This window comes from Eumetopias jubatus, unplaced genomic scaffold (genome assembly GCF_037043125.1).
Source record: "Eumetopias jubatus isolate StellerSeaLion01/CBP00866 unplaced genomic scaffold, mEumJub1_p1.0 scaffold_7, whole genome shotgun sequence".
Lineage (NCBI taxonomy): Eukaryota > Metazoa > Chordata > Mammalia > Carnivora > Otariidae > Eumetopias > Eumetopias jubatus.
Window position 1 is genome coordinate 91,722,435 of NW_028274813.1, and position 14,402 is coordinate 91,736,836.

Sequence of the window (14,402 nt, forward strand, 5' to 3'; positions counted from 1 at the left end):
CAAAGTATGCCTATAATTAAACTGTTAAGATTTTCTTTTCTTCTGATTGAGTCTTAGAAGATTGTATGTTTCAAAGAATTTATCCATTTCTCCTAGGATGTCCGATTTGTTGGCATATAATTTTTCATAATCTTCTATAATCTTTTGTATTTCTGTGGTGTCAATTGTTATTTCATTGATCTTTTACTATTTCATTTATTTCTGCTCTTTTTTATTTCCTTCCTTCTAGTTTGGGGCTTTGTTATTTTTCTAGTTTATTTAGGTATAAGGTTAGGTATTTTTATTTGAGATTTTTCTTGTTTCTTGAGGTAGGCCTATATCTCTGTAGACTTCTCTCTTAGAACTGTTTTTGCTGCATCCCAAAGATTTGGACCATTGTGCTTTCATGTTCATTTGTTTCCATGTATTTTTTAATTTCCTCTTTGATTTCTTGGTTGACCCATTTGTTGTTTAGTAGCTCTTTGTGTTTGTATTCTTTCCAGAGTTTTTCTTACAATTGATTTCTAGTTTCATACTGTTATGGTTGGAAAAGATGCTTGATACGATTTCAGTCTTCTTAAATGTATTGAGACTTGTTTTGTGGCCTAACATGTGATCTGTTCTGGAGAAGGTTTCATGTATACTTGAAAATAATGTATGCTCTGCTGTTTTGAGACAGAATATATTGTATATGTCTGTTAGATCAGTGTGGTCTAATGTGTCCTTCCAAGCTACTGTTTCCCTTGTTTATTTTCTGTCTGGATGATCTATCCATTGATGTAAATATGGTGTTAAAATCCCCTGCTATTATTGTAGTATGATCAGTTTCTTCCTTTCTGTTTGTTAATATTTGCTTTATGTATTTAGGTGCTCCTAAGATGGGTGCATAAATATTTAGAATTGTTATATCCTCTTAACTGGATTGATCCCTTTATCATCATAGGATGCCCCTTTTTGTCTCTTGTTACATACAGTCTTTGTTTTAAAGTCTATTTTGTCCAATAAAAATGTTGCTACCCCAGCTTTTTTTTTTTTTGCTTCCATTTCCATGGATTGTCTTTTTCCATCCCTTCACTTTTAGTCTGTATGTGTCTTTAAGTCTGAAGTTTCTTGTAAGCAGAATACTAGATGGGTCTTTTTTTTTTTATCCATTCTACCACCCTGTGTATTTTGATTATAGCACTTAGTCCATTTACATTCAAACTAATTACTGATGGGTATGTACTTACTACCATTTTGTTAATTTTTTTATTGTTTTTGTAGCTCTTTTCTGTTCCTTCTCTTGCTCTCTTCCCTTGTGATTTGATGACTTTCTCTAATGTTTTGTTTAGATTACTTTCTCTGTATTTTGTGTCTCTATTACAGGCTTTTGGGTTTTGGTACATATATAACACCTTACATATATATAGCAGTTTATTTTAAGTTGATGGTCACTTAACTTCAGGCACATTCTAAAACCACTACATTTTAACTCATCCCCTCCACATTTTATATTCCATTTTTTTTTAAGATTTATTTAAGAGCAAGAGTGTGCGCTCAAGTGGGGAAAGGGGCAAAGGGAAAGAATCTTCAAGCAGACTCCCCACTGAGCGTAAAGCCCGACACAGGGCTCAATCTCGCCACCCGTGAGATCACAACCTGAGCTGAAACCAAGAGTCAGACACTTAACTGACAAGGCACCCCTCCACATTTTATATTTGACATATTTTACATTTTTTATTTTTGTTTTTTATTATAAATATACTTGATTTTACTACTTTTGTCATAATCTCCATAGTAGCTTTAGAATTGGTTGATTCCCTACCTTTACTATGTTTACTTTTACCAGTGACATTTTTTCTTTTAAAATGTTACTTCTAGTTATGGCCTTTTCTTTTCCACTTAACAAGAGTTCCTTTAACCTTTCTTATAAGGCTCGTTTAGTGATGGTGAACTCCTTTAACTTTTGTTTGTCTGGGAAACTATCTCTTATTTAATTCTGAGTGGTAACCTTGCCAGGTAGAATATCCTTGGTTATTGGCTTTTCCTTTCTACAATTTGAATATATCCTGACAATCCCTTCTGGCCTACAAAGTTTCTGCTGAAAAATCAGCTGAGAGCCTGATAGGGTTTCCTTTATAGGTAACTTTTTGCTTCCCTCTAGCTGCTTAAAAATTCTCTTTATCTTTTTTTATAAAGATTTTATTTATTTGTATGAGAGCGAGAGAGAGCACAAGCAGGGAAGGGGCAGAGGGAGAAGTAGACTCCCTGCTGAACAGGGAGCCCGATGCAGGGCTCGATCCCAGGACCCTGAGATCATGACCTGAACTGAAGGCAGATGCTCAATGGACTAAGCCACCCAAGTGCCCCAATTCTCTTATCTTTAACCTTTGACGTGTTAATTATTATGTCTTAATGCATATCTCTTTGTTTTCATCTTGTTTTGGGTTCTGTGCTTTCTAGACCTGGATTGTCTGTTTTCTTCTCTAGGTTAGGAAAGTTTTCAGCTATATTTTTTCAAATAAGTTTTCTGCCCCTTTCCCTTCTCCTTCTGGTACCCCTGTAATGCAAATATTAGTACACTTGATATTGTCCTAGTCATCTCTTAAACTACCCTCTTTTGTTTAAGTTCTTTTTTCTTTTTGTTGTTCAACTTGAGTGATTTCCACTACTCTGTTTTCCAGATCACTGATATGTTCTTCTGCATCTTTTAATCTGCTCTTGATTCCCTCAAGTGTATTTTTCATGTTAGTTACTTTTCTTCTTCAGCTCTGATTGGCTTTTTTATATTTTCTACCTCTTTGATGAAGTTTTTAGTGTATTCATCCATTCTTCCAAGTTCAATGAATATCATTATGACCATTACGTTGAACTCTTTATCAGGTAGATTACTTATCTCTGGTTCTTTTTCTGAGGTTTATCTTGTTTTGTTTTCAACATATACCTCTGTCTCCTCATTTTGCTTGACTCTGTTTCTCTCTGTGTTAGATAGGTCAGCTGCATCTCCCAGTCTTGAGGAGTGGCCTTATGTAGAACGTGCCCTGTGGGGCCCAGATGTGCAATCTCCCCCTGGTCACCAGAACCAGGCATCCCATGCCTTTCTGATGTGGTTAGGTCGAGACTGCTGTAGGCATACTGGTGGGCAGGACTAGTTCCTGGTGCAGATGGCTGAGAGGCCCAATCACAACTGTTCAGGCATGCTGTTGGGTAGAACTGACAGCTTCCCCACCCCAGCAAGAGCTGCTTTGGGGCTGCTGTCTTGTGGCTGAGACACAGGTACCTGCCAGGTGTGGCTGAGCAGGAACACTTTGGATGGGTACCTGCCAGAGTATGCACATTGGGCAGGGCTGATCCATAGGGGAATACCTGGTGGGGTGAATGGTGATAGCAGGGTACATGAAGAGTGTCAGAAGTGGTACCTACAAGCACTTCTGTTCCTGGAGAACATCCCTATAGATCCCTGCCCCTCCTGGACATACCTTAAAATCAGTTAATAACTTTCCTTCACATATGGCCCAGGTGCTTTTCAAGCTGTTGCCTCTGTGTTGGGTCTGGGAACAAGTGAGTTTGTGGCCTAGCCCTTTAAAAGCAGAGTCTCAGGGTCCTGTAGCCCTCTTGCTATCCTGGAGATAAACCCCATTGATTTTCATATCCAAACATTATGGGGGCTCATCTTTCCTATACAGGTCCCTTGGTAGGGGTGCCTAACGTAGGACTTAAACCTCTTGCTCCTCAGGGGGTACCTCCACATTTGTAATTATTCCAGCCATTTGTATATTGCTGTATCAGGTGTGTGGATACTGACTAGACTGTGCCTCTGCCCCCCTACCTTTCTGAACGTGGCTTTTTATTTATATTTTTAGTTGTGGAAGAGCTGTTTTGCTAGTATTCAGATCATTCTCAGAGAGTTTTTCATATTTAGTTATAGTTTTGGTGTGTCTGTGAAAGGAGGTGAGTTCAAGATCTTCCTACTCCACCATCTTGATCCCCTCTCCGACAGGCATGTTTTAGCAATAATTATTTAAATGATTTTAAATAACCAATATGTTACAATAAAAATGCAGCTTTTTTCCTCTGCATTTTACTCAAAGGAAGGTAAACTCATTCTCCCCAATGAATTTTCCAATGAGATTTTTTATAGCATTCATTTTTAATTTTTTTTCAGATACAGTTCAACAGTATTTCACATTTGAAGTGGATGCCATATGATTTGTGCAACAGACTATGAATAGAAAACTTAAGTCATTTTTTGTTATGAAATGAGATGGTTCATTTCTTCTTTTTTTTCAGCTCTAAATATTTCAGACTAAACAGTATTTGATTAGGCAACTTTTCTTAAAACATAAATTTAAGAAATTGAAAAAAGAGCTTATGTTATTGCACTTCCTTAAACTTAATCAACATGTTATTTGAACCGTAATCCTCTTGTTACTTTCTGTGATAGGTACAATTTGTCTAACATATTTTGAGGATTTTCTCTGTGAAAGACAACATGAAGGTTTACAAATATGACTAAGCTATGGATTCTCTCTGATGTTTAGAAGGAGAGACTTACACAAAGACAGCCAAAATATAAGGTAGAATGTCATAATCGCTCTAATAGTCACTGGAGCATGAGCATGGAGAGAAATTTTGACTGAGGGTATCAGAGAGGTCTTCATGGAAGAGGCAGTATTTTTTTCTGCGTGGTAAGAGTACAGTAGGATTTGAGGATTAAAGAGACAAGTAGATTTTGTGACTAAAGGAACAAAGCTTGCTCTGGGTCCAGTGAGTAGCTTTGACATGCTTGAACACTGCTCTCTACTGTCTGTCTAGGCAAGTGTGATAGTAGATAAGACCAGAAAGATGGGCAACAGTCATCAAGAGATACTTGGATCAAATTGGAGTTACCCTGTAGGCACAAGGAAACTTAAAGAATTATAAAGTTGAAAATAACATCATACTTTTGCTTTTAAAACTAGGGGGGAAATGGGTTGAGTTGTTAAAATGGAAACGGAAACATTTATTTTGGATCCTGGCCACCTTTTATTATCCTTATTCTCATAGTGGTTCTTCCTACTTCATTCTCAAATGTGGAAAAGACGAGGAGGGACTAGATTTTTAAAGTGAAGAGGCAAAAAGAGAAGTGAAGAGCAAAGGAATGATTTCTTCACTAAATTCTTCCTATGGTATTTTCTAGTTGCAGAATGTAAATACGTTTTCTAAGAACATCATGCAAGTTGTTACTGGCAGATATTCTTATAAGTTTTTATACTTGTTTCAGTAAATTGTATACTCAAGAAATATGTTAGGGGTTGACGTTTTCTTGCCCCAGCCCTTCGCCAGAGGGGCCGCAGCATCATGACAGGCCCCGAAGCAAGGCAGCGAGTGGCTTCCTGCGCCGCGGGAACGGGGTGGGGTGAGCGCAGATGGAGGCGGATGAGGAGGCAGCCGCCCTCCCAGAGCAGCCGGAGCGTGAGCACGAGCCCGGGGCCCCCAGGGGCCCAGAGCGTGCACAAGGTGCACCTGGCCATCCTCCCGGACTGCTAGGAGCCGCCGGAGGAGGTGCCGGCAGAAGCTAAAGAAGTACGGCAAGAATGTTGGGAAGGTCATCACCAAAGGAAGCCACTACGTGGTCATCAACCTGCAGGGCTACTCCACCCCATTCGGAGTAGCCATCAGCGTGGTCTCGTTCCTCCGCTAATGGGAGCTGCGGGGGCAGACGCACAAAAATGGATGAAAGCTCTGCTCTGGGAGCTGTGTGAATCCCGGACCATTTCAGACCTAAACCCACAAAATCCTTGAAGAAAAACGATGTCTTTCTTCGTTGAATTGGATGGCTGTTATGAATGGCATATCCCTGCCCATCTACTGAGCCTTGCATGACTCTTATGAAATGAGATGGTTCCACAGGTGGCTCCGATGGACAGCCCGGCAGAGAATTAGGCCCACATTAGGTTTGGGATTATAGTGTGCTAACACGGAAGCCTTCACATTGAGGTGGCACAGATGCTTGACAGATAGGAGTACTCTGGGTAGGTAGCGGAGTGGTGATTACAAGGGGGAAGAGGGATTTTGACCTGGACTAAGATGATTTGTTATGTTCTGGAAAGGTTATCCTGACATGGCACTCACAGCCTTGGCTGCCTCGGTTCCGGGGGCAGCAAAGGAGCTGTTTGTCAGTCTCATGCCCCAGCTCCTTCCTCCACCCCTTTGTCACCTGGAATTTAATTACGGGCTTGAGAAGGAAGGAAGGAAAATCTCTTTGAAGGTTGTGATACTCTGAAAACTGTTGATGACGTGTGTGACTATATAAAGCAGATAAAGCTTGTGATTCCCACCCCCCCAACCCCGCCACCCCCGTGACACAAATGTGCAGCTGGCAGTGAGGGAAGGAGGGAGTTCAGACGCAGGCTGGGTGGATTGAAGAGGTTGCCTGTTGCGCCCTGGCCAGCCCAGTCTGGCTTTGTGTTTGGAGCTGCACACCTCAGCTGCCAGGCACCGTCGCCTGCTGACAGCCGTTCAATGCCTCTACGCCAAGCCACCGAAGGCACTTTGTCTTGGGAGAGAGGGAGACGCTATGCTCTCAAAGAAAGTGTGTGATTTAGAGAAGGAGCCAGGAAGTAGGAGACAGGTGTGCTGGAAGTTGAAACAAGAAAGATGGTGGCTAGGAGGAGTGGAAGTATGGGAGCCAGTTCTGGTTTATCAGCCCTGGGAAATCTTAGGTGGGCTGGCTTTCAGCTCCAGGTAGGGACCAGGGATGCTGGGTGGCTAGGGGTGCTTTAAATCCCTCCAAAGCCCATGAGCTCTCACTGACTGCCTTTGTAGCATCCTTTCTTCTTTGGTGCTGCCAAGTTTGTCTGCATCTCACCTGGATTCGGAGATCAGCACCGCATGGGTCCTTGGCTGGACGCTCCACCAGGACGACCCAGAGACTGCCCTTAGACCATTGGCCATCAAGGTGAAAGAAAGAGGAGGCTCCTCTTACCTCTTAACATACCACTCCGCTAACCCCTGTGATAGGCCACCATTCCGACTGTTTCCAGAATATCCAGAAGTCCAAATAGTTGTTACTGATCCATCTATAGGGTGGGTAGCAGCACCTGCATGTTGCCCTAAGTTCCCCAGGCCTTGCAAAGGAGGCCTCAGTGCTCATGCCTCACCGGTCACGCCAACCAGGTGGCACCAGGATGTGGAGAAGCTGGGTGGGAAAGACAGACAAATGGACAGAAAAAGGAACTGGTGTAGGAGAAACTTGTAGCTAGATATTCTGGAGGCTCATGTTGAAGATGAACTTGGATACAGTTCTGCATCATTAATATTTGTGAGGAAAAGAGAAAACGAAGGAAGGAAGGGAGATGTTTGGGTCACTTCTAACAATTTTGTAGGGTTAGTATGCTATTAAATTGAGGTAATCAACATTTAACTCATTAATTCAGTAATTTATCTGTTAGGAAAGTTGTGGAATATTTTGCTCATTTCCTCAGCAACATATTAATTTACTGTGTGTCAGGCACAGTCTTTACCCTTCTGGAGCTTATATTCTAGGAGGGAAGAAAGATTTTAAACGCGTGACTTATAGTTATTTAATCAGGATCCCAATAAGTACTATGAAGGGAAAGAATAGAGGATTCGGACAGCATACATTAGGGAGCTTGGCTGTTTTGGGGTTTTAGGAAGTCTTTCCTAAGGGAGAAATATTTAAGCCACAACCTAAAGTCGTAGTAGGCATTATCTAGATGAACAGCTGGTAAAAAAGCCTGAATTGGGAAGAAGCATGGCATCTTTGAGGAATTAAAAAGGCAGGGTTGGGGGTGGGAACATGGTATGCCTGGTGTGTAGATTAGTCTGAGATAAGATTAGAGAGATAGAGGTGGGACTATGAGGCCACACAGGGCCATACAGGCATGGTAAGGATTTTAGATGTCATCTAAGTAGAGTGAGTAGCTATTTAAAATAGGGTTTTAGAGGCCCCTAGGTGGCTCAGTCGGTTAAGCGTCTGCCTTCGACTCAGGTCATAATCCCAGAGTCCTGGAATTGAGTCCCACATTGGGCTCCCTGCTCAGCGGAGAGCCTGCTTCTCCCTCTCCCTCTGCTGCTCCCCCTGCTGTGCTCTCTCCCTCTCCTTCTCTCGCTGTCTCTCCTACTCGTCAAATAAATAAAATCTTTCTAAAAAATAAAATAGGGTTGGGTGCCTGGGTGGCTCAGTTGGTTCAGCGACTGCCTTCAGCTCAGGTCATGATCCTGGAGTCCCGGGATTGAGTCCCACATCGGGCTCCCTGCTCAGCGGGGAGTCTGCTTCTCTCTCTGACCCTCTTCCCTCTTGTGCTATCTCTCATTCTCTCTCTCTCAAATAAATAAATAAAATCTTAAAAAATAAATAAATAAATAAATAAAATAGGGTTTTACATACATGAGGAACATGGTCATATTTGTTTTAAAATGATTACTCTGGTGACAGTGTGGAAAGAGATTAGAAGGGAAGCAAGAAAAGAGATGGGGCAACTAGTTAGAAACAGTGTAGGGAGGATGTTGGCGTGGACTTGGTTGGTGCTAGTGGAAAGGGACAGATGGAGAAAGAAAATCATCAGACTGCATAAGGGTACGGGGAAGACACATGAAACTCAGTTTTCTGTGTAAGCTACTGTTTGAATAGTGGTTACATCCATGAGATAAGGACCATGTTTGTAGGGGGAATATTGTGTGATCAATTTTGGCCATGTTAGGTTTGTGGTATATATGTGAGACACTGACATGGAGATACTGAGTAGGCAGTTGGATATGTGGAAATGGAACTTAAATTTAGGTATGGCCAGGTCTAGGTTTTATGTTTTAGATGAAGTCTTCCAAATACAAAACATATCATGGTATATTGAAAGTATGGAATCAAGAGGAAGTAAGTGCCAAGTGCCAAGTGCCTTATGAGAAATCTTGACAGACACAAATAGATGCTCTGGCACATGTTGTCTCCACAAAGTGATGGTTCTTTTACAACAACTTGATTTCAAGAACTGAGGTTACATTCCTGGATTTTGACAAAAATATGTTTTGCCCTGTTTTTGTTGATATAGATTGATCGTACTAAAAAACCAGCAGTCAAATTGCCTGAAGATCATAGGATAAAATCTGAAAATAAAGATCACGAGCAACAGTCTCCTCAGGATGGAAAAGTTGTTCCTGATCGTTCCACAAAGCCAGTATTTCCCCCTGCAACTGCCATGTTAACAGATGAAGAAAAAGCTCGTATTCATGCAGAAACCGCTCTTCTAATGGAGAAAAACAGACAAGAAAAAGAACTTCGAGAAAGGCAGCAAGAAGAACAGAAAGAGAAACTGAGGAGAGAGGAACAAGAACAAAAAGCCAGAAAGAAACAAGAAGCTGAAGAAAATGAAATCACAGAAAAGCAACAGAACGCAAAAGAAGAAATGGAAAAGAGAGAAAGTGAACAGGCCAAGAAAGAAGATAAAGAAACTTCAGCAAAGAGAGGCAGAGAAATAACAGGAGTAAAAAGACAAAGTAAAAGTGAACATGAAACTACCGATGCCAAGAAATCTGCAGAAGATAGGGGCAAGAGGTGTCCCACCCCAGAACCGCAGAAGAAGGCAGTGGGAGATGTGCCCCATGCCTCTGTGGCAGGAGATTCAAATTCAGGCAAGGTAAGCAGAAACAAACAGTACAAACTGCCAAGTAAGTGAAATAAATCATTAGATAAAAAGACACCAGGGGCATTCCATAAATAGGACAGACCTTTCAAGTAATTTTCTAGTGGGTGATAGATTTGTACTGATACATCTACATTTGCTTGCCTACTCTCCTTTGGTTGACTGGGAATGGGATTGCTTTTTTGTCTATGAAATGCAATATATTTTTAGCAATTGAGATAACTAACCCACATTCTTCATTTTTATATGGGATGTATGATCAGTGTGGAGGAGTTAGGTGCCAAGTATGTATATGATAGAGCTTGTATCTGCTTAGGATATGTCCAAACTCAGTGACATCTAAATGGCCCAACATTTCTCTTTGTGTATAGTGATTTTTGTGGTCATGTCTATGTCATTTTGTTTGTTGCTTCATCTAATCAATAATAGTGGCAATAATCCCATTAACGTTGCCTTTTTCTGCCCTTGGCTACTCCCCAAAATTCTGGGAATCAATTTTTATTGTTATTCTTCTTTAACCAAATGATGTCATATGTGCTTTTTATTTTTTCTTCCTGTTTTATACAATTAACAGTGCCTTTCCCTTTTGAACAAATAAGTTCTTATAATAGCAGGAACAGTTACAGCCCTTTTTACATACATGTAAATGGAAATACATTTTTGGTAGTGTGAAAATGACTTCGGATAGAAGGCAAAATACCATCTTTACAGAGGGTCAACCTTTATAACTTCTGAAACAGCAGTTCAGGCTTAGACCAAAATTAACAATTCATATTAATGGCACACTTACCCAGGGAACATTTACCTAGTAACCTTAACTATCAAAAATAAAGCTCTCAGGGCACCTGGGTGGCTCAGTCGGTTGAGAGTCCAACTCTTGGTTTCGGCTCAGGTCATGATCTCTGGGTGATGAGATTCAGTCCCACATTGGGCTCTGTGCTGGGCATGGAGCCTGCATGAGATTCTCTCTCTCCCTCTCCTTCAGCCCCTACCCCACCCCACTCACATTTGTGCTTGCTCTCAAAAAAAATATATACTTATATATATGTATATCTCCTACAAAAGCCTTCTAAACACCTAAAGTTAGAGAAATGAAGCCATTGTACTAAAATGCTCTCACTTTATTCATGGGAGACTCGGAATTGTTGAGCTATTACAATTTAAATATTATTCATTGAGTAGCAATTACACACCAAGTATTTTTCCTACATTATCTTATCCTTCTAATGATAAGTCCATGAAGTATTCAGTTTACAAATAAAGTTAAAGCTTGGAGGTTTGCCTAAGAGCCCATATGCAGTAAGATTCCAAAGCCACTTCCTTTCTATCTTGCTTCACTTAGAGGCAGACAGTCATAAGAACTGAAAGCATTCATGTTTCTGGGGTCTTTTAATATAGGTGCCAAATACAAATCTAAATAGCCCTACAAATCTAGCCTTGAGATTATCACATTAGTCTTTGATGTTTCTTATAATATGTAACACATTGAAAAAAAGTTAATATATATATATATTACATATTGTATGCTCTTTTAAAAGTAGGCAAAATATGTAATTTATTCTGGAATTTTATTAAAATTGTCACAAATACTTAGTTTTTACTTTACTGTAGTTATTTTTTAAATAAACTATAAAATTAAAGTGGATTTTTAAAGGAACCTATGATAGATTTTAAGAGGATTTAAAATGGATTTTGTACTTTTGAATATTGTTCTTTACGAACATCCCATAATCTCTTCATTCTCTTCAATATGTTCATTTTGGGAGAACATGACCACTTTGAAGGCAACCAGATCATGTGAGATTACAATGAAAGGACTGTTCAGAGGAGGTCATGGTGAATATACTCCGATGACCAGCAACTTATACTTAGCCATGTATCATGAATCTGTCCACAGCGATTGGCACACTTCCCTCTCCCAACACCATTGATTCATCAGTTTCTTTTCTTCTTTACCTTTAGTGTTAGGAAATCCCACATGGGCTCTATCACCTTTAATTAAAAATATCTACTTTGACAATAAAACTGAATAAACTTTTCAGAGGTTCCTTTTTTTTTCCTCCTTTTATATTTTCAGTCTGATGGATTTACTTGTATTAGCTAGTGATTGACAGGCAAGTTTATATTGGAGGACAGTTAAAGTTTTCTTTCACTTCTGAAATTTTAATAATTTTACAGCTTGTTAAGATTAAAGGACAACCAGAAAGTGGAATTCTAAAGACTGGAACTTTTAGAGAGAATACAGAAGACACTGAAAGAAATAAAGTAAGTAGTAGTTCATTGGGTAGGGAAAACACATGGATTACAACTACGTGGATGTCTTTACCATGTCGTCATCCTTCATCTTAAGATCTGCTTTCTGAGGAAATCTTTGCTATCTTCCATAGCTGTGTTTTTGTTTGTTTTTACATGACTGAGCCATTTATATGCTAAAAGAAGTAGATGTTTTTCTTCCTGTTTAAAGTACAATAGTATATTCTACTCATTATATGAAATTAGAAAATACCTAGGCCTTACTACGTGATCCAGCAATTCTACTTCTAGGTATATACCCCAAAAAATTGAAAGGATCTGGAAGAGATATTTACACACCTGTGTTCATAGCACTATTATTCACAATAGCCTAAGAGCCAAAAGATGGAAGCAACCCAAATATCCATCCACAGATGAATAAATAAATAAATGTGGTATATACATATAATGGTGTATTATTCAGCCTTTTTAAAAAGGAAGGAAATTTGTGACACATGCTACAATGTAGATGAATCTTCAGAACATTTTGCAAGTGAAATTAGCCAGTCACAAAGAGACAAATACTGTGTGATTCCATTTATATAGGGTGGTTGCCAGGTGGATGGGGGAAGTGGAGAGTTGTTTAAAATGGGTGCAGAGTTTCAGTTTTGCAAGATGAAGAGATTTCTTGAAATTGGTTGCACAACACTGCAAATATGCTTAGTATCACTAAGCTATATATTTAAAAATGGTTAAGATGACAAATTTTGTTTTATGTGTACTTCATCACAATTTTTGAAATATTTAGATCTTATAAGACATCTTTGTCTTTGTTTTTATTTGAGTTTTATTGAGGTATAATTTGCATACCATAAAATCCACCCATTTTTAGTTTACAGTTCAGTGATTTCAGTTCAGAGTTGTGAAACAACTATTAACTCAGTCCAGTTTTAGAAAATTTTCATCATAGTGCCCAATTATATTCACTCCTTGTTTTTATCCTAAAGCCACAGGCAACCATGATCTACTCTGTCTCCATAGCTAGGTCTCTTCTGGGCATATCATTTAAATGTAGTGGTGTGTGTGTGTCTGTGTGTGTGTCTGTGTGTGTGTGTGTGTGTTTACATATATATATATGGTCTTTTGCATTTGTCTTTAGTATAATTTTTTGAGATTCATCCATATTGTAATGTGTATCAGTAGTTTATTCCTTTGTATTTGCTGAATAGTATTCCCTTATGCGGATATACCACATTATTCATTCACCAGTTAATGGATATTTGGATTGCTTCCACTTCTTTTGGGCTATTATGAATAATGCTGCTGTGAACATTTGCATACAAATCTTTGTGTGGAAATAGGTTTTCATTTCTTTTGGATTGATACCTAGCAGTGAAATTGTCTTTGTGTTTTTGTTTTTTTAAGGAAACTTTAAAAACCACCATCATAATGGGCTTGTGCATACATACATTTCTCTTACCCTTGCTGGAAATATTTGGACTTTGAGACCACGTATGGTTTTCATTTTTAAATTTGATTTTAAAAATATTAAGGGCAACCAACACAAGGCTCTTTGGTTTTTTGGACAGGTAGCTTAAGTCTATATATGGCACAATTTAATTGATTTTTTCTTTTTTTTTTTTAACCAGGCTCGAGAGCCTTTGACAAGAGCACGAAGTGAAGAAATGGGGAGGATCGTACCAGGACTGCCTTCAGGCTGGGCCAAGGTAAAACTCAAAATTAGCACATAAATAAATAACATGGTCATGTGTCCTTATTTAAAAAGCCTTTTTTTGTTTTGTTTTTTTCTAGAACTTTTCTAATGCGTTCTGTTTCTTCATTATTGAGGACATAGCTCATTTCCCTAATTACAGCGGGGTTAGATTTCTCAATATATTTATTCTGAGATTCTGGCTACAATATATGAGCATTTCTGGCATTGTCATTTAGAAACAGTTTATTTAATACCTAAAGTTCTTTGGAAGTTTTATTATAGAAGTGATTATTACCATCTTATCAAATTATTTTAATCCAAAAGTAAATTTAGCAGTGGAATACTTCTGAGTGACTTTTTTTGTTTGTAATGGTCATTGTTTTTGACCTGTTTTGTTTTTTTGTTTCTTTTCCATCTAAGTTTCTTGACCCAATTACTGGAACTTTTCGTTATTATCATTCACCCACCAACACTGTTCATATGTATCCACCGGAAATGGCTCCTTCATCTGCACCTCCTTCCACCCCTCCAACTCATAAAGCCAAGCCACAGATTCCTGCTGAGCGGGATAGGGAACCGTCCAAACTGAAGCGCTCCTACTCCTCCCCAGATATAACCCAGGCCATTCAAGAGGAAGAGAAGAGGAAGCCAACAGTAACTCCAACAGTTAATCGGGAAAACAAGTAAGTTTATTCTAACTCTTAAAACTAGAAAAATCTGTTATATTTGAAAACTTCTACTCTAAACATACAAGTTTATTAATACCAGGGAGTCAGAAATTTCTGAGGATGGCTGTATCAGCCATTGTTATTTAGCACAGAAAAAAATGAATGGATTAAATTCCTTGGTTTTTATCC

At 39.1% G+C, this 14,402-nt stretch overlaps 1 protein-coding gene and 1 pseudogene across 2 annotated transcripts in view; both read left to right on the top strand.

The window, feature by feature from the left end:
- Window positions 1–14,402, top strand: part of USP8 (ubiquitin specific peptidase 8) — a 71,089-nt gene that overhangs the window by 48,822 nt on the left and 7,865 nt on the right. The window contains exons 11-14 of one of the 2 annotated variants that reach the window (XM_028100091.2): window positions 9,009–9,593; window positions 11,778–11,864; window positions 13,481–13,558; window positions 13,966–14,228. In XM_028100091.2, coding sequence (XP_027955892.1) covers window positions 9,009–9,593; window positions 11,778–11,864; window positions 13,481–13,558; window positions 13,966–14,228 — 1,013 coding nt within the window. The remainder of the gene's footprint in view (window positions 1–9,008; window positions 9,594–11,777; window positions 11,865–13,480; window positions 13,559–13,965; window positions 14,229–14,402) is intronic. The other variant, XM_028100092.2, reaches the window with a different exon arrangement.
- Window positions 4,618–5,864, top strand: LOC148163944 (required for drug-induced death protein 1 pseudogene; annotated as a pseudogene).